The sequence below is a fragment of the Lemur catta genome, chromosome 10, assembly GCF_020740605.2.
Source record: "Lemur catta isolate mLemCat1 chromosome 10, mLemCat1.pri, whole genome shotgun sequence".
Lineage (NCBI taxonomy): Eukaryota > Metazoa > Chordata > Mammalia > Primates > Lemuridae > Lemur > Lemur catta.
In genome coordinates, this window is record NC_059137.1 from 4,112,713 (window position 1) to 4,136,191 (window position 23,479).

General features: G+C 53.4%; 1 protein-coding gene across 2 annotated transcripts in view; it reads right to left on the reverse strand.

Moving 5' to 3' along the window:
- Nucleotides 1-2,983: 2,983 nt before the first annotated feature.
- CFAP77 (cilia and flagella associated protein 77) overlaps nt 2,984-23,479 on the reverse strand; it is a 115,496-nt gene continuing 95,000 nt past the window's right edge. For both annotated transcript variants that reach the window (XM_045563688.1, XM_045563689.1), the window contains exon 6: nt 2,984-3,830. In XM_045563688.1, coding sequence (XP_045419644.1) covers nt 3,708-3,830 — 123 coding nt within the window. In that variant the 3' untranslated portion in view covers nt 2,984-3,707. The remainder of the gene's footprint in view (nt 3,831-23,479) is intronic.

Consider the following 23,479-nt stretch of genomic DNA (forward strand, 5'->3'; position numbering starts at 1 on the left):
GGGGAGAGCTCCCATCCAGGAGGCCTGTTCCCATCCTGGTCTTGCTGCTAAGTGGCTCTACACCCCTCTGCCTTCTCTGGCAGCTCTCAGTGGCTTCAAGCCCCTTCTGTTTTCATAAGTCCCTTTCCCAAAGACCCCCTCTCAGCGCTGCTCTTGCACCCCAGCTGGGCACTTGCCCCCTCCCCCCCCCCCCGCCCGCCAAGGGCACATCAGCACAGCACCGCGTCCCCCCCACCTCAGAGGGGACTTCAAAGAATTTCAAGTAGACCAGGTGAGTCCAGGGCAGCCCCCTCCCCGTAGCTCATGGACACAGCACCCGCGGGCCTCACTGTTTGGTTAAATCTCTGATGGGGAGCTGCTAAAAAGCCCAACCAGGAGGTAGAATGTCCCTATGTGAGATTAGCCAAAACAGGGGCACAAGGTCATGCCTCCCATGACACCCACCTCACGTGGCATTTGTTGGTGTGTGATGAGGAGGACTTGGGATGAAAAGCTAAGCTCACTCCATTTCTGTCCGCCTTTAATTGAGAAGCAGTTTGGGGGCAGCCTCTGGACCGCGTAGCTGGCCTGGGATGGCGTGCCGGCCTAGCTATCGCATGGACTCCGGCTTCCCTCACCAGCTCTCGTCCGTCTGTGAAGCTGGGGGACGGCAATGGAGGGAGACTACCAAGATGACACCCGAGCCCTCTCGGGCTGGGCCCTTTGGGGACTCTGTCTGGGTCATGAAGAGCAGGCAGTGGTAGGGCCCCCAGGCAGGGTCAGCCCAACTGTGACAGGATACCCAGGAAGGTGCAATCAGACCAGAAGTAGACTTTGTGCAGGCACAAATAATTAATGGAGGAAGAAGGAAGCCAGGGAAGGGAAGGACGCGGGGAGGGAAGGGCTGGGAACCTCCGTGGCCTCTGACTCAGACTCGCCAGCGGGTGGCGCTGTAGGACAAGGAGCTGAGGTTCTCTCCGTTGAGAACGGCTGCCAGCCTGGACTGGGAGCACCCAGAGGACCCCGGAGAGCATCCAGGGTGGTGCTCCCAGGGCATCTGTCACAGCCCTAGCGAGTCCCACAGCGCGTGGGATGAGGAGTGACTGGACAGAGAGTTCCCGTAGCTGCTTCTGGCTGAGCCCGTACTCTCCGCCCCCGCTGGGGCCCCGGGCAAGCAGGCCTGGGAGGGCCACTTACAGGGGGCATCTCCCTCACTGCCAGAGGGGACTTGCCTCACCCCTTGGTGATTAGGGCCCAATTTGGGGTCCTTCAGAAAACTCTTCTGCCTCCAGGTGTGCCTCCCTCCCCTTCCCACAGGGGCTGTCTGAGCAGAACAGTGGGCTCAACTCAAAACTTCTTTACTTTCTTGACATATCTGGACGCAAAGCCTTGTGACCCTTTGTGTACCTGCCCTTGTCCCTCAGTCACCCCCAGGGCTCTGGGGGTTGCCCCTCTTCTGTGTATTTAGCAAAATGAGAAAACGGTAGGCCATGTTTGTCTGTTGCTTCCAAGCGCTTCCCTGTGCCAGCACCTTACACAAGTCCCTTCCTGTGGCCGTTGTCTACCTTGGCTCGAAGAGGCCTGTGGCACAGGTCAGGCACGGAGTGACTGGCCAGGAGACATGCCCAGATCACACAGAGGTCACGGGCAGAGCCGGGCTTCGTTCTGGCCGACGGTGTTGCACGGGCTGCCCTCGGACCCTGCCCTCCCACTCCAGGCCGCCACCCTGACCGGGCAGGAGGCTTCAGGGCGGCCTTAGTCTGGATGAGTGAGGACGCTCGTTTCCCTCTGGTTTGTGTGCTGGGAGGGGCATTTCGGGCCCTTGGGGCAGGACAGGTCTGTCAAGGGGGGCTGATGTGGCATTTTCATGAAATTGGCTTCCAGTGAGCTGCAGTGCGGTGGGGGGAGGGGAGACAGCTGATCAAGAAGCCCACTCAGGTCTGTCACTCAGGTCTGTGGCACCACAACGGTTCGGGCCCCCGGACAGTCACCGAGGCTGAGGGATGCTCCCTGCCCGGCCTGCGGGGGTGTGATCCGTGGCACAGACATCGCTGAGCACCCCTGGGATGTGCGACCTTGGGATATGGGCCCCAGGATCCTAGACCCCCGATCCCGGGCAGCTTCCCCTTAGAGGGGAAGACGGGCCCTCAACAGACTCCCAATGGGATCAATGCGGATTGAACTGGGGCGATTTCCAGGAAGGCCTTTTGAGTAGGGGCTTGAGTTCTGAGCTAAAACCTAAATAACAAGGAGGAGGAGGCAGGTGACAGTCTGGGGCCCAAGGGCCCCAGGCAAAGGGAAAAAGAAGCCTGAAGCCTAAGGCAGGAGGGTGAGGCCTCACCTGCAGGACTGCGGGTGTGACTTTCAGAGCAAGGGAGGCCGCTGCGTTGTGTGCTCAGGGCCACTCTGCGGCAAAGGGACTGTGGGGGGGGGGGGAGGGCAGTGGGGAACCTACGGCAGCTCTCCCTAGAGATGGGGAGGGCGAGGACGTGGGCTTGGGGCACGGGAGAGGATGGATTGGGGTGTGTTTTTGGAAGCAACGCTGGCAGGCTTGTTGCTGGACCAGATGTGAGAGATGGAGGAAACGGAGTAGTGAGGGTTTTGGGCCCCAGGGGCTGGGTGGATGGTGGTCTCATTTACGAAATGGGAAAGACAGAGGGAGAAGCACGCTGGGTGGGAAAAATCAGCATTTTGTCTTGGTCGTGTTGGTTAGAGACAAACACCAGGACCCGAGTGGAGAATCCTCGAGAGCAGCTGTTGGATGAATCAACCTGGAGCTGGGGGGAGAGCGCCAGGCTGAAGATCCACTCTTCGCAATCCTCAGACGAGAACTGGAATTTAAACTTGAGGTTTTGCCTCCCTCAGAAAAGGCATTGTTAGGATGCCTTGGGGGTTCCTGTCTACCTTGAAAAGTTTCCGTGGGGTAGCGCCCTCGTCTGATGAATCTTAGGCTGGTTCATTCACCAGTTATAAGTTTACTGGTTTTCAAATAAAGACACAAAAGGAGGGAGACAAATAGCATTTTAAATTTAAAATAGACCAGCATATAATTTGTGGGAAGCCAAAGAACACATAGGAAGATGGAGTGAGGAAGCGCCCAGGAGTCTGGCCGGGAAGTTCGGCAGCCTGCGTAGCTTAGTCTGCCCGTCACCCGAAGGCTCTCTCCCTGGGGACGGGCTGACCGTCCCAAGTCTACCTCGGTGGAGATTGACAGGGCCGCTGTGCCTGGAAGGGGACAGGCCTGAGTAATGAACCATTGACTCTTCCTGCTGTCAGGGGTCCCAGAGAGATAATACTGCCATGGTGAGACATCAGGCATCCCAAAAAGAGCAATTAAAACTCATGTTTGGAATATAAAATGAGGGCTTTCAAAGCATGTCACTGTCACGCTTTCTGCAGGAAATACATGGGTTGTTCTTAACACTTAATGGGCAGAGCCATGGAATCGACCCTGAGCCTGGAGTCTAAAAAACTGCCCTGTAATTTGGGTTTATCTTGTCAGGTGAGCCTGCCTGAGGAGGAGGAGGAGTTGTCCCCAGGGAGGGTCACTGGGGCCACAGTAAGATTAGTGTTGGCTAACCTAAAAAGGGAGACTCTTAACCAAAAATAATTAACCTAAGACCTGAATCTGAGGTCCTTGCAGCAGCAGCGCCTGCACGAACAGGGAGTGGTGTAGGAGTTGGGGCAAGAAAGGTGAGTCCTTCAGGCTTCTCATGGAAGGCGAGGGGCTAGGGGTGGGTGTAGTTGCCCATCCGCAGGGTGCCCTGGCGCACGGCGTGCTCTTCCCGGTGGGCTTTGAACGCTCTCTGGCGATCTGCCTCAGTGGGGAAGGTATCGAGATGCCGGCCCACCTGTGGACAGAGAGCAGAACAGGAGGGTGAGCCGGGTCTTCTGGGGCGCTCACCCCTTACCCGCCTTCATTTCAATCTTACAGACATAATAAAAATGGCGTTAAGAGGGCAGGAAGTAACAGTGAGTGCCGTGAGCTTCCTGGTGCTGCGTGGGGTGGGCTGCCTGGGGCCGGTCCTTCCTTCTGCCCAGCTCGTGGCAGGGGAAGATGTATGCAGAGCAGATATCACCCGGCAATGACCAGATCACCATGCAGTGGGACCTGGTAGCCAGCGCCATCTTCACAGGCAGATTTTCCACCGTTTAAACACCCTAACAAGCCGCCTTCTCCTGGGGGAGCTCCTGGCCCTGTCTGTCACTGCTCTCCGGCCAGTGGCAGCACTGTGGGGAGTCAAGGTGCCAGCCCTCAACAGTACCAGAACCAGAGCTCAAGAACACATCACCTCGCCCTTCTAGAAAACAAAAACAAAAACACAAAAACATTCGACAGAGACAGATCCAAGGAGTGAGAGTCTCTTCAGTTAAGATTCGACGTGGTATCTCAGCCTGCCCTCCTTCTCAAGAAATGGAGGCAAGTAAAGCTTCCTCCTGTCTCCTGGTGACCACTGTGTCCGCTACGTCACCTCCAACTCAGTACCTGAGGGCCACATCCTCCTAACTGGGCTTCTCTCCTTTAGGGGAACTGAAGGGAGGCACAGGGCAGACGGGTTTGGCTCACTCGTCCGTCACTGCATCTTTCCATCCATCCATCCATCCATCCATCCGCACGTTTACTGAGCCCAACTCTGTGTCAGGCGCCGGGGAGACAGCAGTGAACTGGAGAACTCGGCTCTGCCCTTGGGGAGCTTCTCATCCCATTTCCTGACGATGGCCAGGGGCCCGGGGAGTGCAGGGCGAGAACACAGGGGCAGAGCGGGGTGCAGGGAGTCTCGAAGGGCGAGCAGGGGTTTCCCCGGCAGGGTGCAGTGTGTACACTGGCCCTGGGGCTCCATGAGGGTTCAGGAGGGGACGGGGTGGGTGAGGCGGAGGGCAGGGCGGGTTCCCTTTGGATTTGCAGGAGCAGCCGAGGCTCTCAGTGGCTCCAGGATGGAGCAGGACCCGCCCCGGGAGAGCCACAAAGTTCTTGTTGGGATCCAGGCTAGGGCAGGCCACCTGGGAATGGGTAGCTGAGCCCACGGTGCTGCAGGCAGCCTTAGGGTGATCTTAGGGTGACAAAAGGCGAGAAAAGCAAGCTGGGGAAAGGATGAGATACTAAAGCAAGTTGAGGAAAGACAAGGAGGAACTCGTGAGGAACAGTCTCTGCTCGGGGCCCAGTGGAGCTTCCTGGGTTGTGTTTGTCCTTTTACAGATGAGGAAGCTGAGGCCCAGAGCAGAGTTCAGTTCAGGGTTGGCCCCACAGGTGACGGGTGGCACAGACACTGTGCTTTAGGACCCCAACCTCTGAGCTCTAAGTTCTTGACTCTTTCTGGAACATTCCACCACGGCTGCCACTCAGCTATGTGCAGGGTGCTCCCTGCACCTCACTCCCTGAGGTGAGAGGAGGCAGGGGCTGTGGAAGCTTGTTAGAAACCCGTAACAAACACATGTGATGAGCAGATTCAGTTATTCCAGCATGGCCACGTTCTTTACTCCCAGGGGATGTGGACTCTGGGGACATCCCTGGACTCTCTTCCTCTGGGAGGAAAACACCCCACATTCTTACATAACAATCAGTGCAGGTCATTTCAGGAGGTTCACAGGCCCTTTGTGAGTCCCCCTGTGGACCCTCTGTGACACTACCCACCCTCAGCCCCAGCCTCAGGGGTGGGACTTTTTGGGTCATCAGAATTGCCTTGGGGCTCCGGTCACCCAGGGAGGCCCCAGAGCCCAACCCCAAAGCCACTGAGCCCACCAGGGCGGGCCTTAACAGGCACCTGATGCCCACTGGACCCAGGGCTAAATGTGGGGCTCTTCTCACTGTGATCAGTCACACCGTGGTCTTATTCTTGGCTCAGTCTCCATGTTTCAGGAAAGTCCCCAAGCAGCCTCACTAAGGTTATAGAGAAGGGAGAAGACCCTGCACAATGAGCAGGTAGCAAAGAGCCAGTAAACAAAGGGCTTCCAGGGGACACCTTTCTGTGCACTCTGGCAAGTGACTTTTACACCCCCCAGGGCAGCTGGAGATGCTCCGGGAGCCTGGGGCACCAGGGTCCCAGCGCCCAGCCAGCCTGGGCCTCAGGTCTCCGTGGCCTTGAGTGACATTCAGATTGGCAATGGTGCTATTTCTGGTGGCCAGTCACCAACAGTGTCTTTTTGTTTGTTTGTTTGTGTTTCAGAACACAGGCATTTTATTCATATGCATGTTTTTCACAATAGTAATAACAATAATCTAGACAGTTTTGCAAAATGCTTAACATTATGTGAAAATAACTTTCTATATCGTTACAATGTCACTGCCATTATACTTTTCCTTTTAAAAAAATATTTTTAACAGCCTTATTGAAAGAGAACTGATAAAGTCTGCACACATTTTAATGGATACAGTTTGATGAGTTTGGAAATACGCAAACACCCATGAAACCATCATCACCACAGTCAAAGTGATAAAAATATACATCACTTCAAAAGGTTCCTCTTACCCTGTCAGTTTTTTTGTTTTTGTTTTTGGTAAGAACCTGTAACATGAGATCTACCCTCCTCGCAGACTGTTTAAGTTGAGATCTACCCTCCTCACAGATTGTTTAAGTGCACGATACGGTATGTGCACTACTGTTAACTATAGGCACAGTGTTGTCCAGACGTCTCGAGAACTTACTCATCTTGCATAACTGAAACTTCATACTCAGCACAACAGCTGCCCACCTTCCCCTCCCTCAAGCCCCGGCCACCACCATTCTCGCCTCTGCCTCTCAGAGCTCCAGGCTCTTCACAGGGAAGCGCAGCTCTGCAGCCCACACCTCGGCCGTCTCCACACACCCCTCTTTGGCCGTTGTATTAATAGTAGGTTGAACCATGACCCCCAAAATATATGTCCATGTCCTAACCCTTAGAACTGTGAACACGACCTTACTTGGGAAAACGGTCTCTGCAGATGTAATTAAGGATCTTGAGGGGAGAGCATCCTGATTCATTCACGTGGGCCCTGACTCCAGTCACAAGCACTTTATAAGGGATAGAAGACACAGGGGGCAGCCACGTGAAGACGGAGACAGAGATTGGAGTGACACAGCCACAGCCAGGGATCGCCAGCAGGCGGCAGAAGCTGGAAGAGCAGAAGAGGGACCCTTCCCATGAGCCCTCGGAGCCCTGCCCATGCCTTGATTTCGGATTTCTGGCCTCCAGAATTGTGAAGGAATAAACTGATATTGCTTTAAGCCACTGAGTTTGTGGCAATTTGTTAGGGCAGCCCAGGATACTAATGCAGCCCTCGAGCCATGCCCTGGATGGATCTGCGTGCAGGCCGGTGGGCAGTGCCCCAGGCAGCACTGCTGCAGGAGGGTCCTGAGCTCACTCCTCTCATCTCGCAAGGTGGATGGACAAAAGAGAAGAAGCCTGATTAGAAATTTTCTTTTTTTGCAATCTCCATTTACTTAAAAACTTCACCAAGGCAGAAACATTCATTCACCCATCTACCTAAAAAATACTGATTAAGCACCTACTATGTGCCAGGGACTGCTGAGCACACATGCCTTGCACTTCAGAACTGCAAATTCCATTTCCCCCTGGGTTTTCTAAGGGGTGTGTTGGGCGTTTGAGGCTCTCTCCAGTGACTGGCCACACACCGCTGGCATCCACCATGGGCTGACACTGGGGAGACAGAAAGCCTGTCACCTGCGGTCTCTGCCACTGAGGAATTCCCATTCCAAGTGGAATCTCATGGAGTTATCTCATCCAAGAGGGGCACTCAGGCAAGCGCCCAGCCTCTGTGAGGCAGGGTCTGCTCCTGCCCAGTTCCCAGAGGGACCCACAGTGCCTGGCATCTGAGAAGTGTTTGATCAAGGTCAGCTGGGTGAGCAAACGAGTGAATGAGTGAATGAATGATGAACAGTGGCCTCAGGTGGTCCCGCTCCTCGGGCCAGGTGGGACTTGAACTGTCCTGGAAGGATGGAGATGGGGGGTGGGCCGAGGGGAAGTGGCGTCAGCAGAGGTGGGCGGGGCGTGCCTTCTGGGCCCGGCAAGGCGCTGCGTGTGGAGGTCGGCTCCTGTGGAGACGCTGCAGCCCCTGGGCCTGCAGACTCCTGAACATGAACCCAGGCAAAAGCTTCCGCCCGGAGCGGGGGCCTTTAGAAAGAGAAGGGAGATTGGGCCTATTCTGCACCTGAATCCCAAACCAAAAAACGGAGAGGGGAGTTCCAGTCCTCGCCAAGCCCACATAGCTGGGCACCTCTCTGCAATGTTTGTCCTGAAGGCCCAGAACTGGCGTGTTCAGCCCCTTCTCATCAGCGTTGGAATAAGCACAGACTTGCTATTTGCCAGGTGCTGAGCATTGACTTCACGTAAGCCTCGGAATGCCCCAGTGAGGTTGGCACCGTCACTGTCTCCATTTTACAGATGGGAAAGTGGAGGTCCCAGAAGGTTAAGTCACTTGCCCAGGGTTTCACGGACTGAACCCAGGGCTGCGGGATTTGAGGCCACAAGCTCTCCGCACGAGCTCCATTGTCCGCTGATACATGCTGGTGAGTGAGGGAGAGGAAGTCAGCGTCTGCAAGGTTGTCCCCGCTCCCGCATGCTCGCTCCCCCTCCTACAGGAGCAGCTCAGCCGCAGAAGAGAGCCTCATTACAAGTCAGGCCTCAAGCCCCTGTGTGGTCACGACCCCGCAGACCCCCGGAGTCAAAGGCTGAAGAGCTATGGAGCAAGAAACTCCTTCTGAGATGCTTCTAAATTAAGCCATCTGTGGTCTGTCTCCGCCTGGAGCTAAGAAATTGTCACAGCTTTGGCAGGAGACAGCTTTGCTGAATGGAGCTCTGAGCCACTCTAAGGTCAATGCAGGTAAATAAGAGGCGGGTGCCACAGCCTGCCAGCAGCCCTGGGAGCCGGGCGGGTGGGGTGAGGCACCCTGGTTGGCAAAGGTGTGGGTCCTGTTTGAATGTGGAGCACTGCAAAATCTAAACGGCATTGCACAAATAAGGACTGAGCGCCACCGCTGTGCAATGCCCTGGAAATACACTGGCGAGGAACATAGGCCAGGCCCCTTGCTCACACGGACCCCGCGGGATGTCAAGGGAGACAGTCACTCAGTGCACCACACACACAGTTGTTTAATGACAGGTAAACTAGAGCTATTTTATAAGGTTGTGGACTGTGGAAATCCAACTCCACCTGGGGGATGGGAAGGTCTGTCCAGGGGGAAAGGAAGGGGAAGTGTCCCAGGCTCTGGAGATCTGCCAGCGCCCGAGGTGGGAGGAACTGGGCGAGTTCTAGGGAATGAGAGCAGATGCGGAGCTGGGGACGCGGGACCGCAGCAGGGCGCTGAGTGAGCAGCCACCAGGTCTTAGGAGAGATTTGTACTCGATGCACCTGGGGAGTCAGGGTCTCCTCCTTGGCCACATCCTCTACCTGTCCCACCTGGATTGGAATAAAAGATTCCCAAAGAGTTAGGGTTGGAAGGGACCTTAGGGATCCCTAAATCCAACTCTCCCACACCACAGGTGGAAAATCCGGGGCCCAGGTGGGAAGCGACTCTCTCCCAGGTCTCCTACGAGTCATTCACACCTTTTCTCAGCTCTGCAACGCGCCCCCTGGTGGTCTCCCTTTGCCCTGTGCCCGGGGCCCCGCGCGCCATGTCCTAGTTCCTCTGAAAGCATCTGCACTTTTCCAAAACGCTTTCAATGAACTAATCTTTCATTTGACTGATACCCTTAATCGTTCCTTTGACATTTCCCTAATTTTGCTCTTAACTTCTTTATTTCCTTTCCTGCTTTCTTTGAGTTTACTCTACTGCTCATTTTCTAGCATCTAGAGTTGGTGGCTTCGCTAATTACCTCGTCATCCTTCTTCTTTCCTAATATTTGCATTTATACAAGCTAGTGTGAGCAACTGTTTCCCTCTAAGCTCTTCCAGCTCATCTCACGAGTTTTGACTACATTTTTGCTCCGTCTCTTTTAATCTAATTTCTGGTTGGATCTCTCCTTTGATCCCTAAGTTATTTATAAGTATGCTTTTACATTTCCAGGCAATTTTATCAGTTAAGTTTCGTACTGATTTCTAATTCGGTTTCCTTGGTGCCAAAGTAATCTGCACAAATCAGACCCTCTGGCATTTCTTGAGATCTTGCTTTGTACTCTTGCATGAAAAGTCTGTTCTACTTTCAACAGAAAATCCCCATATGGAATGAACTGGCACCATGATAGAGAAGGTGTCCACGTGACCTGGGCTAGAGGATAAGATGTGGCGCTTGTCCTTTTATTTATGTGTTCATTACTTTTTATTTTATTTACTTATTTATTTTTGAGGCAGAGTCTTGCTCTGATGCCCAGGCTAGAGTGCAGTGGCACAATGACCGTTCACTGCAAGCTCAAACTCCTGGGCTCAAGTGATCCTCCAGCCTCAGCCTCCCGAGCAGTGGGACTACAAGCGTGGGCCACCACACCTGGCTAATTTTTTCTATTTTTGGTAAAGATGGGGTCTTGCTCTTGCTCAGGCTGTATGTGTTTGTTATTTCACTCAATGAACATTTATGGGCCGTCCACTGTGTGCCAGACATGGTGCTGCGACCCAGGACACAGTGAGAATTTAGAAAGCTTCTGCTGTCATGGGGCCAGGAGACTAGTAATAAAAATATAATGACACAACTAATTATTCAATTAGAGTTATGCTAAGTATTAAGAGAACACCAGGTTCCATAAGAGTTTGTAACGCAGAGACTCAGACTCTGTCTGACGGCCAGACAAGGCCTCCCTGAAGAAATGACACATAAGCAGAGGCTCGAAGACAAGCAGAGCTGGGCAGGGGAAGTGGCGCAGGGTCCCACAATGACAGAACGGGCAGAAGACACAAACAGGTAGTTCACGGAGGGGAAATCTGAATGGCCACCCAAGGGGAAAAGATGCTCAACCCAATGTGTAATCAGGGAATAGCACATTAAGCAAAATACCACTTCATGCCTGTCAGATTGGTACTAACAGTAATAAGTCTGACACCACTGCGAGAGTGTTAGTTGGTACAACCACTCAGAGAGGGGTTTGGCGTTGGCGAGAAAGGCAGGACGTGCCCTGTGAACCAACGAGTCCGTGTTGCATAGACACCCTGGAGAAACTTTCAGAAATATCCCCTGAGAGATGTGTGCAAGGAAGCCTAGGATAGTAACGTGATGACAAACGTGGAGACAACTGTGTGTCCGTCACCGGGCTCTGAACGGATGGAGGGTGGCAAACCCACAGGAGGACGCTCCGCGTCAGCTGGAATGATCGCTCTGGGAGGCGCTGTCCAACATGGTGGCCCCCAGCCACATGTGGCCATTTCCATTTCAGTGAACTAAAACTAAATAAAAATTCAATCCCTCACACCACCCACATTCCAAGTGCTCTATGGGCCCTCGTGGCCAGTGGCCACTGCATCGAACAGGTGGAGGTAGAACCTTTCCGACAGAGAGTTCTGTCGGACAGCACTGCTCCAGATCTCTCTGAACCAACAAAACCAAATGTTTCAAATGATCTCAAAACCCAATGTTTCGAGAGAAAAACAGTTACAGAAAACTTACAGAATGGTACATGAGCATGATTCCATTTATAAGAAAAGCTTAAAACATAGAAGAGGATTCCCTGGATTGTTCAAGCATGTGTGTGACCCCAGGCCTCTGACCCAACCCCACCGCACAGTAGCTGGGCCAGCGGGTGCTTGTCTCCACTCTTGAGCCACACTCTGGTCCCCCAACTGGACAGCAAGCTTCCCGGGGACTGAGAAGGCAAAAGGGATGATTTGAGAAAAAAATTATCAGATTAAAAACAACAACAAAAAGAAATCTGCTGAAGAGCTAAGAAAAAAAATGACAGCCATAGAGATTTTAGTTTAGTTTTTTTTTTAATGACAATTGCTCAGGTGACTGGAGGAGAAATTTCGCTGTAAAAGATTGATAGGCTGTCTCCTCTAATGAGAGGCACTTGAAAATTATGGCTTAGTCCCAGGTCAGTAATTTCTGTCATGTTCGGGGCAGCCGGAGGTCAGGGGCCCTGGTGGGACACAAGACACCGTTGGTGCACAGGCCGGGCCCGAAGCTCTGATGTAGCAGGTTGTAGTTTAAGTAATTAACAAGGGTAACAATCTCTCCTGAGACATCTGGTTCCCTAAATTGTTATTCTGCTGCTGGCTCTAATTCCTCTGTGGTCCAAAAATAGATGCAACAAGGACACAGGGCCTGACCCTCCCTGCTGACACATGCTGCGATTTCAAAGAACATCCAAACTCCAGCTCAGACAACAAACTTCCTGCCTCCCCACAAGGTCTAATGTGGGCTCTTAGCTGGCACTTGCCCCAACCTTGGCAAACCGCAGCGGGTGAATGGGGAAGGGCGGCGACCTTCCAGGGTTGGGGAGGGGCCTCCTCACTGGAGAGGAGCTGAGGCTCAGGAGGGTTAAGACACTGGCCCAAGGAGACCCAGCAGCTAAGCTCCTAAGCGACAAGGCCAGAACGGAAATCCAGGTTTGTGCTCCACTCACGGTAGGGCCTGTGGGACTTGCTGGGGCCGAAGAAAAGGTAGGCAGCATTCGTGCCTTTGGAAACAAATCAATTTGCTATCTCCAGAAGCCAAACCAGTATCTCCAGACCATTTTCAGGGATGAGCTAAGGCCAGTCAGCAGCAGTTGAAATCAAAATTGAACAGTGAAGCTGTTTGCTAGATGCTAGTAGAAAAATAACAGGGTCACACCGGTCCCAAGGTGGGGTGTGTGTCTGATCGTCCCAAAACTTCCAGGTCAGGGTGTCGCTGCTCCTTCAGCTTCTAAGTTCAAGAGGTTTCAGGTGAAGGAGAGTCAGAGTGGATAATAGGGGGTGGGGGGTGCATTGAGGACACACCAGACCCTCCCTCATCATCTGAGACTGTATCATCGTGGCCCATTTTCACCCTGTTCTACCCTCCAAAGACAGAATCCGGGCAGGGATCACTCATCTAACTCAAGTGGGCTAGTTCTTTTTCAAGTGGCTTGGCTTTTTTAAAAAATAACTTTATTGAGAAATAATTCATATAGCATAAAATTCACCTGTTTAAAGTGTATAAATCAACGATTTTAGTGTGTCCATAGCATTGTACAACCACCGCCGCAATCTAAGTTTAGAACATTTTCATCACCCCAAAAAGAAACCTCATACCCACTAGCAGTCAGCCCCTCCTCCTCCTCCCCCAGCCTGGCAACCACTAATCTGCTTCCTATTTGTGTGCATTTGCCTATTTCGGATGTTTTGTGTAATGGAACCATACAACGTATGGTGTTTTGTGTCTGGTTGTTTTCACTCAACATAATGTTTTCCAGGCTCCTCCAGGTGGTAGTCTGTAACAACAGCACTTAATTCCTTTCCATGGCTAAATAATATTCCACCGCATGGAGAGACCACATTTTGTTACCCATTTGTCAGTTGATGGACGTTTAAATTGTTTCCAGTTTTTTACCTGTATGAACAATGCAGCTAGGAACGTTCATGTGCATGTTTTTGTGTGGATGTATGCTTTTATTTCTCTGGGGGAGATAATACCTAAGAGTAGAATTGCTGAGTCACATGGAAACTGTATGTTTAGCCTTTTGGGGAACTGCAGAGTGTTTTCCAAAGTGGCTGCCCCATTCTTTATTCCCACCAGCAATGTACAAATGTCCAATTTGTCCAAATCCTCGCCGACTCTTGTTATTGTCTGTCATCATTATTGTGGCCATCCTAGTGGGTACAAAGCCATTTCTCATTGTGATTTTGATTTTCCTTTCCCTGATGGCTAATGATGTTGAACATCTTTTCATGTGTTTATTTGTGCATCAGCTTTGGAGAAATGTCTATTCATAGCCTTTGCCCATTTTTAAATTATTTATCTTTTTATTGCTGAGTTGTAAGAGTAATATATATATTCATAGATACAAGTCCCTTATCTAACACATGATTTGAAAATATTTTCTCCCATTCTGTGGGTTGTCTTTTCACTTTCTTGAAAGTATCATTTGAAGTATAAAACTTTTTAATTTTGATAAAGCCCAATTTATCTATTTTCTGTAGTGGGCTATATTTTATTTCCTTTTATATAAATATCATTTTAATGTAGCATAAAAAGAAGAGGAATTTTAAGAATACTTAGCAAGTCACTTACGTGGCCCCTCCAAGGCAGGGATGGCTAGGAGGTGACATTTCATTTCACTTATCGGCTCCACTAGACTGATGTGGCTGATGGCTGCAACTCTGTTACAAACTATTCTAAGGCTGAATTTAGGCTCATGAAAAAAATACGCAATGGCTGATTGGCAAGGTCTGCCAGGGGCACAGGAGGGAGACGGTGCCATGAGTTTGCTCTGAGAGATCAAAATACAGTCTCCCATGGTAACAATGATGCACACAGACCCCAGGGAGAGACATCCACACGTCCCTCTGCCCTCAACTCCCTCCTCCTCTTTATGCAACCGCGGGTCGGTAGGAACGAGGGGAGAACGTGGAGATGGAAAGAAAAGGGATGGGGAGGCCCGCGGGGGCCGGCAAAGGTGCCGCGTGGACACCCTGGAGCTTGTTAGGTACAGAGCAGCCTCAATTTGGCACGGGCGCCAAACAAAATAAGGACTAACACGTGCTCCCAGCGTCACCTCGGGGAGGATAATGCATGTCACTTAAAAATAAAGTTCTGCTTTTTAAAACCATTACGCCCTTGTAGAGGGGGCAGAGCAGGAGGAAGCTTTTGGAAGGCGGCCTTAGCCGGGCCCTGTAAGGGTAGAGTGAGTTCCTCCCAATGAAATCTTGAGTGTGGCCCTAAAACTGTCCTCTTGCCTAAGTGGTGGTCCGGCAGGCTCTGGGAGTTGACCAAACTTGGCACACGGGGCTCTCTCCTGCGTCCCCCCACGGCTCCAGCTCCATCGGGAGGCCAGGAAGCCGTCGAACCACCCATGGTCTTGGCCTCGCATCTTGGCCTCTCTTTGAAACCGCAGCCCAGGAGAATGTCACCCTGGAAGCTGTGGTGCAGAAGCCAAACTCCAGAGGGAGAGAGGCCCCTTCCCGTTCCCGTCTCCACCTTGGAGCCCCATCCGAGTCAGCACATACGTGTACACGCTTGCACACACGTGCACCCAGGATGCAGATGATAACCGCCGAGCCATCACTTGTGAAGCTTGACAGAAAATAATGAGAAACACTAAATCTTTTATAAGGTCAACACTCGCCTTAGCCGAGCAGCTGTCAAACAAGAAAAGAATTTAGCGCCGGAGCCACGAAACTTCCATCGGCTCATTAAACCCAACAGGGCCGGGCCTGGCGTGGCGGAGGAGACGCGGGCCTTCCGTTTTGTGTCAGTAATTTGCGGCGGAGGAGGCGAGAAGAAACAGCCAGCGCCAAAGGGGCCTGGGGGACGGCTGGGGAATCGTTAGCGCTCCAGGAGCGGCCGCGGCTCCTAATTGGAAGCATTGGGCATTATCAACGGAGGATTTGCCTCAGTTCCCTGACAGCTGGTGGGCCCAAAATGATCGCCCACTTGTCAGTGTAAAAGACCATTAAAAACAAACCATTTTGATTTAATTGGAGGCGGTGCACTGTGGGGCCAGGTGAGGAGGCTCCTCTCTCTCTCTCTCTCCCTCTGTGTGATGGGGCTTCGGGGGGTGGGGTGGGGGAGCGTGTGTGTTTTCCAGACTTTTCGCCTTTCAAAAACTGTCTGAGAGAGGAGTGAATGGGAGACGAGCGAACTTCACAGCCGCGGTGAGGTCTGTTTTCAATGGGCTTGTCAACAAATGCCATGACAAGCTGAGCCGCCAGTAAGGGGGGTCCCCCCTTCTCCTTTCAGAGCCCAGATGATGGGAGTCTGCTCGCTCTGTTCTTCTGGGAGGGGCCCCGCGGCGTCTGGCTGGAGGGGCTCAGCCTGCACGAGGGCTGGGGGCTCCTCCAGCGGGCGCCCAGCTCCAGCCCGCCCCTCTCAGGGACATCAGGAGTCGGGACGTCGGACGTCGAGCACACTCTGACATTCAGTGGAGAGCCGGGCTTTTTGTTTCATTTGAAGCTCCGGTGAGAACTAAGGAGTCAGTGAAGGGATTATGTTAATGGGACCCTTTGGAGCAGTCTTCACGGATGGGACAGCCCCTAGTGGTTTGGGCTGGTGTCTCAGCAGCATCCCTCCCACCCCCACCCTGCTCAGGCCACGGTGCTGACGGCGCCTGGGTGAGAATCCGGCGTTGCCTTGGTAAGAAGAAGCTGCTCGTGTAGATGCTCCCACCAGGGCAGGTGCCTCCAAGCGTGTGTGAATCCGAGTGTAGACTCCCTGGTGCCAGGGACTGTATGTTTTGCATGTTGATTCTCAGTATCATGTGCGCCGTGGGTACTTGATAAATATTAATTGGCTCTTGCCAGATCTCAGGCCTGCGTACGTGTGTATTAATCTCACCCTCATCGCAAGAAGCAGTGATCTTATTTGCTGCTTACTGCTTCTCTGACAAGACAACACATGAGGACACACAGTGCTGGAGGGGCACGTTAGGGCGGGGGCGGGGGACATGCCAGCTGATCCCCTCATCAACCTGCACTGTTCGTTTTGATGAAGGATCGGGCTGGGAGGAGACACCAGATCCCTGGTGAACGTCAAATTCCAGAGCTCCAAATTTTGCTACAGAATGTAGACAGTGGGGCTTCCTTAATTACTTTCTCTGGAAATTTACCTGACGATGCTTTCTCAGGTAGCGCAACGTGGTTATGCAGGCACATGGTTCCTCGGTTGACAGAGTCTTTGATTTTGTGCTCGGTTGCAAATTAAGTCCTTTGCTGGCTGTCCACACGGTGTAGCACCTTACCGCTTATCCACACAGGCTGCGGAGCCACGCCGGTTCCCGCCTGGGAAGCCAGAACACACTCCGATGTCTGGTGTCCTCAGCCCACCGGGGTGGAGAGCACAGCCCAGTGGGGCTTAGTTGTCGTTCCCCTCTTATCTCATTGGAATAATAAGCAGGACGAATTTTTTCTGGTATCTTTTTAGAAGGAACAGAACCTTTCTGTGGTTGACGAGGCTGAGCCTGTCAGGTCACAAGCAGGACTATTAGAGTGAAGTGTCCTCAGCCAGCGAGGATGTTAACACCACGTTTTGGGCATTGTTCTAGGGAAATGTCAGCAGGCAGGAGACCTCCAAAGGCCTCGGGGTCACTCTAGTGTAAGAGGCTCCCAGTAGACACTCAACAAATCGTGAAGCCTTGGCTGGTGGCTGGATGAGCAAACAGAGGGACAGAGGGCTTAGGACAGGCAGGTGGACACATGAAGGGGTTAGCAGCCTGGGCCAAGACGACAGAGCCCTTGCAAATGCACCTGAGATCCAAGCATCCTGAAGACCCCATTCGCCTGCTTTGCTCAGCTTAAACTCTAAGTAGAAGAGGTGTTTTATTTTCTTCAACATTTGTTCCCTGTCGGCTTCCAAGTGATTTGAAGGTGTCCAGTGAATTGCACACGACGTGAAATGAGAGGTTTAAGGGTTGCACAAAGCAGAGACTGAAAAGTGTAGAGACTCCTGGGCCCCTGCGTGGAACAGATTCTAACTCTCGCTCAGTTCCTGCCACACGAGGCAAAAAGGGGCACATTCCATCATCATGTCTGCGGTGCCTTTTCTTCAGTGTAAGGGACAACAGTCACACTGCAGGGTTATCACTCTCTAGCTGAGTGACCAGGGGCGAAGAAAGGGCCCCCTACCCATCCCACAGGGTCATCGCCAAGGCCCTGGCACAGTGCCTGGCACACGCGGCAGGTGTTCAAGACGTGGTGGCTCATACTGTTATTACTACTATTTAGTGGCACGCAAGTGTGGGGGCAACTTCCTCCTGAAATTGCCCTCCAGCAAGGACTTTTCACACAGATTTTTACACTAAGCGATTCAAGTGGCACGATGGCATCTTCAACCACAGCTTGGTCTGAAAATATTTAGAAATACAGTTCAGACTGACAGGTGTCCCCTAACTGTGGACAAAGGGAGAGGCCGGCAGAGGTCCTGGTACCTGGGCCATCTGCTGTCCCTGCAGCACAGGGCTCTGCCTTCTGGCCTTCAGAACTCTGCTCTTGGGGACAGTCAGGAGCCCGGGCATCCGCACGGAAACAGGATCTGACTTCGGGAACTTGTGGGCCTGTCGCGTAGAAGGAAGACAGGGGACTCCACGGGGCTCCAGAAGTGAGAAACAGAACGAGGAGGTGGAAGGTAGGAGGGGCAGGTTTCTGCTGAACTTGAGAAACAGCTTGCTGTGGATTGGGCGTGGCACCCTGATCTTGGACTTGCAGCCTCCAAATCTGAGAGAAACAAATGCCTATTGTTTAAGCTGCTCGGTCTGTGGAGTTTTGTTAGACAGCCTGAGCAGACCGAGACGGCAGTTCCTGGTCGTTAGGGCTGCTTAACAGATGGACCCGTCTCCAAAAGGCACGTTTTCTTTTGGAGGCCCCAGCGTGCTTCCTATGAAGCTATGAAAGTGCACCCACTTGGCATCTAAATATGTACTTTAAGCATGACTGTGGAAGAGTGGAGTTCACATTGACCCTGGGAGCTGCTTGCTAAAAATGTAGGTTTGGCGCCTACCCCAGACCCACTGGATCTGGATCCTGGGTGGAGGCCCAGAGTCTGCATTTAAACCTCTCCGCAGAGGACCCCAGACACAGCCCAGCCTTAGAACAACTCCCCTGCAGGAGCAGATGCTCAGGCCTCGCCCAGCCCAGGGACCTGCTGCTCTGAGACCTTCCCCTGGCAGGCCCGTGCCGGGCCCACACACACAGCGGCACCGGGACCTCTCTGTCACCATCCCCACTTTACAGTCGCAGGCTGGGCCCCGGAGCCCACGCCCTCAGCCCTCCTCCTGGGCTCCGTCTTGCCTGCCCCTCTCAGTCCAGCCAGCCTGAACCTGGCATCAGCGGCCTCTTTCCTCTTTAGCCTTGGGGCCAAACTACAATTTAAAAGATGCTCCAGGTTTTACCAAGGTCTAAAGGCTTTCAGGGCAGTGGGAAGTTTAGTTTATTGCAAGGACTTAAATCAGCCAGAGCAGGGCTGGCCACGACCCTCTGGACACCCATAAAAGCCTCATTCCTGACCGCCCTTGGCTTTCGTTCCCAGGTCCTGCATTTGGGCCCCCTGGCCCCTGGCCCCAGTTGCAGGTCCTTAGTATTTATTGGCAATTCCAGTGCCTGAGGCCTGGAGGCAGCCAGCCGGGGGCCAGGTCCCCGCTTGGCCACTTGCTGGCTATTAACCTCAGGCACGTGACTTTAACCTTCCAGCTTAGCCTCCTCATCTCTGAGACGGGGATACTCAACTCTACCACGTGGGGTCATCGAGAGTAGTGACACGGGATGGGATGATTCCCAAAAGCACCCGGGCTGGCATCGAGGAAGGACTCAAGGTGTGTGGGCTGTGGAAGTTGTCACTGCTGCCACCTGGGAACTCCACCTTTAGAATAACTTCTTCCCTCTACTCTTCCAGCCTTTGGTCAAACTGCCCACAGTTTTTTTTCTTTTGCACCACTCTAAGGCATCGTTTCCCAGGACTTCTTCGAGGAGAGGAAGGGAAGAGGCCAGAAAAACCTCCCTGCTTTCGTATATCCTCCCAGCATGTTCTCAGATTCCAGTGCACGTCCCGTGTCCGAGGGGAAGCAGGGAGGTTGCCTGTGTCGCTCGACTCATCTCGATGTGTTTCAATCAAATGGACCCTGAGTTTACCCCAGGAAATCTCATCTGCCAGGGCCTGCAGCTTTCCGTCCTATCACACCGTCCGCGTTGGTGCCGGTGACAGGGTGACAGTAGGGACACTCGGAAACCAGGGGGCCAGAGGGATTCGAGGAGATGTTGAAGAAATCATTCCAGGGGTGGAAGATGTCGCCCAAACCCCTCCCTGAGCCAGCAGGATTCTCCTTAGGTCATCAAGGATTCATTCTCTTGGGGATGAGCTGGAAGCAGAAAGAAGTAATTGGGGACCCCCCAAAGATCCATCAACTCCCCAAATTCCACGCGATGCTTGCTGTCTCTAGAGATTAGAACTATATGACTGATGCCCAAACCAGCTGTCTTACTCTGTTTTCTGGTTGGTGTTCAATACAAAAATTGAAATATTTTCATACCCAGTGTGGGAGAAGAGCCTTCCGAATTAGACTGAAAATCCCCTGGAACTGGAAGGATTCAGGGGGGTCCTGTGGGAGGGGCCGCACTCGGCCCTCCCTTTGCTGTTGGCCTCTGCAGACCCACCTTAGGATGCCCCAGACTTCTCGTGCTGCTCTGGGAACTTGCCGCTACCCCCCCAGACCCACGCCTCCTTTCCCCTTGTTCCTGGCTCTGGCTATTTGTGACTTGCTAGTATTTGAGCAGCAATGTCACCCTGTGAGCAGATGCCTAAAAATTCTGTACCTCCAAGGTGCCAGATTATGTAAAACCAATGAAGCTGCTGCTTTTATCCGTTCGGCGAGTCAGCTCTTCTGCATACTGATCGATTTATAACGGGGGTATCTGTATTTAGGGAAGGAATGTCAACTGCATCAGGGCCTCTGAATCATTCTTCCTGTTGCCCTGTTTCCGCGTGTGACAGATTCCATTCCTGCACTTGGTGCCCTACACGAGGACATAGGATGATTCTCATTCTGATGCAAGAGAGCAAACAGGATTCTTAAAATACATCACTGTGCAGAGACCCTTGGGAGGGGCAGCAGATCTGGCACTGTCCTTCTTGGGTCTGGAAAATGTGACTTTGGGTTCGGACACACCTTCATTTCAGCTGGGCAAGCCCTTTGCAGAGGCAGAGGCAATGGGGTGGCTGGGCTAGGAGCCTGCTCCAGGGGTTTAACAGAGAGTTAACTTTGCAGCCAGCTATGATTTGTACGAGAGCTTAAAGGTGGCAGAGAAAACCCTTTTCTTAGATTCAGCAGCTTTTGCTAATCAGCTGCGTCTCTGGGTGTCACTGCTTGGCTGACTGCTGGTATATTTTTTCCCTCCATCTCCTGTTCTATTAGGGAGCCAGGGGCCCAGGAGACCCAAGGCAGGGTTAGTCTTCCACAAAGAGAGGAGTCTGATCCTGGCGTTCGGAGCACAAGAGCTTGTAAGTCAAACGGTTAGCTTAATAGCTTGAGCCATTATTCTAAAGCAGTGGGGCTGAAAACAAAAGCCAAATGAAAATGTAGATGATTTGCTCATACTTTAGTGACTGAATGACTATGTAATGTTGGTGGGCACCGGGGCTGTGGAGGAGAGGCGCGGATCTCCCCTGTCGGGGTGGAGACCCCAAGGTGCTTCGGCAAACCCCCTTCTGAAACAGATGTTGGAGAGCCAGACTCTGTCTCCAATAAATAAATAAATAAACGAATGAATGAATGAAATGAAATGGAATGGAATGGAATCGAATGGCTGTTGGGTCTCTAATAACAACACGGACTTGGCCGTAGAGACCCAGACTCCGGCGGTCAGTGGCCTTCGTGCCTGCCGGAAACTGAGCGGAGCAACCAGGCCGGGCCGGCGGCGAGCGAGCGTCTCGTGGGGCCTCGGGAAGAACAGGCTCGACGGGGGTGAACGCTGGGAAGGACAGCTGGGGAAGAAGCGGAATCTCTACCCTTCGGAAACGTTCTTTAAAATAGCCTTGCTGGCTTTACAAAAGGTGCAGGCACTCATTGCAAAAATTCCAACAACGCAGAGAAGAGCATTAGAGAGAGCAAAACTCAGACTCGACCTCAACCCCCAAAGAGCACCACTGTTACTGCCCGGGCCTCCCTCTGGAGTCTGCGTCCATCCTGCAAACACGTAAAGACGCTCGGGGGCTGCCACCCGGGGGGTCACGCGCACAGACTCTTTTGCTCGATAACGTGTTATTGCAGTGTCAGTGAGCGAGATGGAAGCCGTGGTTTTCCGTGGCTGTGTGATATCTCGCTGTCTAACTCCATAAACACTGGGGAGCGTTTGCCCCTCGGTCTTTGGGCAGAAGGAGGAGCCATCTGCTCCTCAGGGCTCACGCTCAGGCGGCCGTAGACCGGGTGGCTCTGACAGCGTCACTCCCGAGAGCAAAGGGGCCGCTGTTAATACCCGGGCCTCTCAGCCCCCCAGGGGAGGGTGGCCTGGGGGGCTGGGGGGTCTGGACCCACCCGGGAGGAGCCCTGAGGTTTCCGCAGAAGGCATGTGAGGGGGCCAGTCCACGAGGACTGAGTGTAACGGGGTCTCCTTAGGGAATCGTCCCACCCCCTGAACTCGGGGCTGCCAGCTAAGGTTGGTGTCTCCTCACCATTTCAGGCTGTGGACCCTGGACACCGGGGGTGGGGCTTCTGCAGACTGCCCCGCCTGGCGTCCACCTGCACAGTCACTGTCCCTCTCACTCCGTGCCAGTGGCCGGCAGCCCCACGGAGCCGTAAAACCTTAGTCTGGCTCGTTCACCACATCACTGGTGCTGAGAACAAGGGGTTGGCATGACGGGGCTCGTGGGAAAGATTTGTGAATGAGTGAATGAGTGAATGAACGACCACCACGGCCACCTTCTCGGCAGCTGCCATTTGTGGGTGGCCAACGTGGGCCAGGCACATTGCTAAATGCTGTACACTCATGTCCTCCACAAATCCTCCCAGCAGCCCTTCCAGGAGAGCACCGTTAGCCCGTGTTATGGAAGAGGAAGTGGGTCTTAGACAGGTAGGGAGGGGCAGGGTCACCACTCGACCCCTGTCTGGCTGACCTGGAGTCATGGGCACACACAACCCCGCAGCTTCCCTCCTCCCTTCCCGCCGGCCGAGCTCTCTGCCCTGCAGACCCCAGCCCACCTTGCCAAAGGGCAGGATAGAGTCGCCCTGCCCCAGGCACCGAGAGGGTGGGCCCAAGCCAGGGAGGGGAAACCAGTCCACATCCCGTGCCCACATGGGAGCCTGAGGAATGGTCTGAGCTGCTCCCCCTGCCAGGTCACTCTGGGTTTGGGGTCCACACCTCCAAGAGCCCCCATCCCTCCCACATGGCTCCTTGGCCGGTGCACTCAGAATCACGGAATCTTGGATGAGAAGGGACCCTCGAGAACTAGTCCTAACCCCTCATTTTCAGATGAGGAAACTGAGGCCCGGAGAGCCCCCACCCCCGTCCTGGACACTGGCCACCCGTGGCAGTTGCTGGTGGCACAGACTGGACAGGGGCGCAGGCACTGCCCAGTGGCCCTGCCTTTTGGGGGACGTGTCCTCTCCTTTTCTTGGTCCCTCTCCGCTCTGGACTCCGCAAGTGGTCCGCGCAGGCCGGCGTGGGGGTCTCGGCGGCCCCTCTCGCAGGGGCAGCCCCCTCGTGGCTGGCTGAGTGGTGCAGAAAGCCGCGCCCTGCCTGCTGCTTTTCCGTGTGAAAGGTGTTTAATTATTTCTGACAGAGTTCAGCGGCGACATCTGTTCGTGAGCGGGGAGAGTCCATTTAGGTTATCCATCACTGTGACAGGTTCAACTTTTTTGGAAGCGCTTTTCCGTTCATAATGGGGCCGGGGTGGGGGCGGCAGAGCAGTGGCACACGAGGCCCAGACAAAGACCCTTCCGGGGCTTCACACGTGACAGGCCTGTGGGCAGCCGCCTGGGC